A 3,453-nucleotide genomic window follows, 5' to 3' on the forward strand; every position below is an offset into this window, starting at 1 on the left:
TTCCCCCCAAACAGTGGTGACTGTATACTAACTAAGTCTCTGGTTTGGCCTGAATATCATCTGCAGAATTAACCTCCTGCCCCTTAATGGGTGGGGTGGAGGGAAGAGGGATTAAAGTCAACATATACACCAAGAACATAAATAAAACACATCTAAAATGAGACTTGGTTCCTTTATCGTTAAAGTAAGGCTCTGAAATCCCGCACCTAACAGCTTCTTGTTAGCACCTGGTTCCCAAAGGGACTCAGAAAAAATAAAAACATTGCGAAGAGGAAAAGATTATTTCACATCAGACAGAACAAATTCATCATCACCCTTACCTAGGCTACTCCCCCTTACATTTCCCTGTCATCCTCAACAGCCCAGAATATTCTCCGATCATCTGGGAAGTGTTCAGTACTCAGATCCATGGAGAAAACCTAGCTAAGGTGGCCAGTAGCCAAGATTAATTTCCAAACTGATATTTTCGCCTCTAAATCTCTAATAACCAATTCTATTTGTTAAATTTGGTTTGGGGAGTTAAGTTTTCAGTCTATTTTGAGACCCAAATGATTCTGCTCCTCTGGAACACTGCAGCAAATTATTTCACTAATCAAGATAACAGAACCATGTTAACTGTCAGTATTTTTTCCAAATGAAAAACGCATGTTTTCCCCGTGATTGCTAATTAAGAAAATCATATTCTAAACAGTCATGCAAATGTTTACTTGGCATATCTCCCACTGGTTTCTTCTTTTAATTTATAACAAAGCAAGCAAGTCTAGAATGATAAAGGCCCAGTTTCAAAGGCAATAACTTCTGTAATATAACCTGTCCATAACCTCTCTCTCTCCATCCATATTCCATTTCTTTGGGAAAAACTCCATGCCTCCATGCTGACATACAAAGAAAACCCAGCAGGTTAAACACTTTCCAAAAGCATCTGGGCAGAGGAAGTGTAGGCACAGTGGGAGAGAAAGGAGGAAAACAAAGTAGCCACAATCTTTGGTTCTTTATTTTATGGCACTGATAGTTCTTATTCCCTTTGTCAACACACACTGAGCACCCTATAAGGCACAAAGCTCTGTACTAGACCCCAGCTTAAGGAAACAGAGCAATTTCCTCATGCCAGATCAAATGGAAATAAAACTAAACAACATCAGGATTTACCTCCAACCCACCTTTTATTTGCACAAAAGAGGGTAAGATGTAAGTGCCACAGAAAAGCATAATACATCCTAAATGACACTTAGAAAATTCAAAAAAGTTTTATAAAATTAGAGTCTAGGCCAGGCACGGTGGCTCACGTTTGTAATCCCAGCACTTTGGGAGGCCTGAGGTCGGGAGTTTGAGACCAGACTAACCATGTGGAGAAACCTCATCTCTACTAAAAATACAAAATTAGCTGGGCCTCGTGGCACATGCCTGTAATCTCAGCTACTCGGGAGGCTGAGGCAGGAGAATCTTTTGAACCCGGGAAGCAGAGGTTGCAGTGAGATCTGACCTCGTGATCCGCCCACCTCAGCCTCCCAAATTGCTGGGATTACAGGCGTGTGCCACAGCGCCCAGCCAGTATTCTTTCACCTCTATGCTTAACGCAATGATGTGATCTAAGACATTTGGTCCATATTCTTTTGGCCCCTTGGAAGAAATGTTCCCTAAATATGGCTTTGAATTTTCCAGTTGCACAGAGAACCTTCCTGAGCCCAAGCATTGTATCCTGCTATAGTTTTCTTCTTAAAGACACTTAATTTTTTTGTACAATGTTTGTCGTCTATATGTTTTCTTTTTTTAAAAGAGGAATATTATGAACGCAGTGCAAATTGTGGCCCTTGCATATTAAGGTGAAGTAGTTTCCATGGAAACTCCAGTGTGAGGCTCTTTGGTCCCTGCTGACCCAGTCACTTTTGTCTCTTTCTCTTTCAACTCCCCCTCTGTGATGACTGCAGCATGTACCTCAGACACCTCTTCAACCATGGTGAAATCAACTCCATTGCGCTGCTGTCGGGCTATGGCCTCCAGCTTGAGACGGTACTGTTCTGCTTCCTGCTCTTTCTGTAGCAGCTGGTGTCGGTACTCCTGGGCTCTTCGATTGGCCTCCTGGAGTTGTTGCTGTAGTAGCTCTCTTTCATTGCCTTCCTGTCAAAGTAAGCCATGTCACCACCAGGTAAATTCCTGATCATAAATTATGCAGGCGGTAGATAGAAAGATGGGCCAGGCGCAGTGGCTCACACCTATATCCCAGCACTTTGGGAAGTGGAGGCAGATGTATTACCTGAGGTCAGGAGTTTTCAGATCAGTTTGGCGAACATAGTGAAACCCCGTCTCTAATAAAAATACAAAAATTAGCCAGGCGTGGTGGCAGTTGCCTGTAATCCCAGCTACTTAGGAGGCTGAGGTAGGAGAAGTGCTTCAGCCTGGGATGCAGAGGTTACAGTGAGCTGAGATCATGCCACTGTATTCCAGCTTGGGCAACAGAGTGAGACTCTGTCTCAAAAGGAAAAAAAAAAAGATGAAGAAGGGTTCAGGCCTTAAGATTTATGGCTTTTAATTCTTTTTGTCACTCCTAAAAACATTACCTTGCTTTCCTCCACACTGTTTGTCATGTCTTCTATCCTTGGTTTCTTTGTTAGTGGCAACTTCTCTTCTACTTCCTCTTCAATTACAGTCTCCTCTGCAACCTGACCAGCAGGTACAGTTAGAACTACGAGCCAAAAGACATCAATTGGAGATGATGAATACATAATAAAACAAAGAAGTTTTCCTTGCTTTTAATTAGAAAATAAACTAAAATATATTCTAGGTTGGGTGCAGTGGTGGGTGCCTGTAGTCCTGGCTACTCAGGCAGTTAAGGCTGGAGGACTTCTTGAGCCCACGAGTTTGAGACTAGCCTACGGAACACAGCAAGACCCCATCTCAACAAAAAAGCAAAGAAAGAGAAAGTAAAATATATTCTCTGATATATTATTTTTCATATCTCTTTGAATTTTAGAATCAACAGGTAAGGCATGGCCCTTCAGGGAGAAACAAAAAGGATGAATAGAGTGCTAAGAACAGCTCAAAAAGGAAGGGTATAGATTTGCAGTCTTGGAAGCCATGCAAGTAAGTCCCAAGCATGAGGCTCTTATACAGAGGTGTCTGACTCTAGGTCAGCTATGGCCAATTAGCTTATCAATTCACCCAGAAATGGCAGGGCAAGGTGGCTCACACCTATAATTCTAGCACTTTGAGAGGCCAAGGTTGGAGGATCACTTGAGCCCATGTTGACCATCTTGGGCAACATGGCAAACACCGACTCTGCAAAAAAATACAAAAAATTAGCCAGGCATGGTGGAGCGTGCCTATAATTCCAGCTACTTGGGAGGCTGAAGTGGGAGGATCACCTGAGCTTGGGAAGTTGAGGCTGTAGTGAGCCAAGATCTCACCACTGCACTCTAGCCGGGGTGATGATAGAGTGAGACCCTGTCTGAAAAA

At 42.9% G+C, this 3,453-nt stretch overlaps 1 protein-coding gene across 4 annotated transcripts in view; it reads right to left on the reverse strand.

The window, feature by feature from the left end:
- The window catches only part of GABPB2 (GA binding protein transcription factor subunit beta 2), a 35,954-nt gene that overhangs the window by 7,227 nt on the left and 25,274 nt on the right, over nucleotides 1-3,453 (reverse strand). For 3 of the 4 annotated variants that reach the window (XM_017546324.2, XM_017546327.2, XM_017546323.2), the window contains 2 exons: nucleotides 2,559-2,683; nucleotides 1,553-2,118 (listed from right to left, as the gene is read on the reverse strand). In XM_017546324.2, coding sequence (XP_017401813.1) covers nucleotides 1,819-2,118; nucleotides 2,559-2,683 — 425 coding nt within the window. In that variant the 3' untranslated portion in view covers nucleotides 1,553-1,818. Of the gene's footprint in view, nucleotides 1-1,552; nucleotides 2,119-2,558; nucleotides 2,684-3,453 lie in introns of those variants that run through there. The other variant, XM_017546326.2, reaches the window with a different exon arrangement.

The sequence above is a fragment of the Cebus imitator genome, unplaced genomic scaffold, assembly GCF_001604975.1.
Source record: "Cebus imitator isolate Cc_AM_T3 unplaced genomic scaffold, Cebus_imitator-1.0 Scaffold188, whole genome shotgun sequence".
Classification (NCBI taxonomy): Eukaryota; Metazoa; Chordata; class Mammalia; order Primates; family Cebidae; genus Cebus; species Cebus imitator.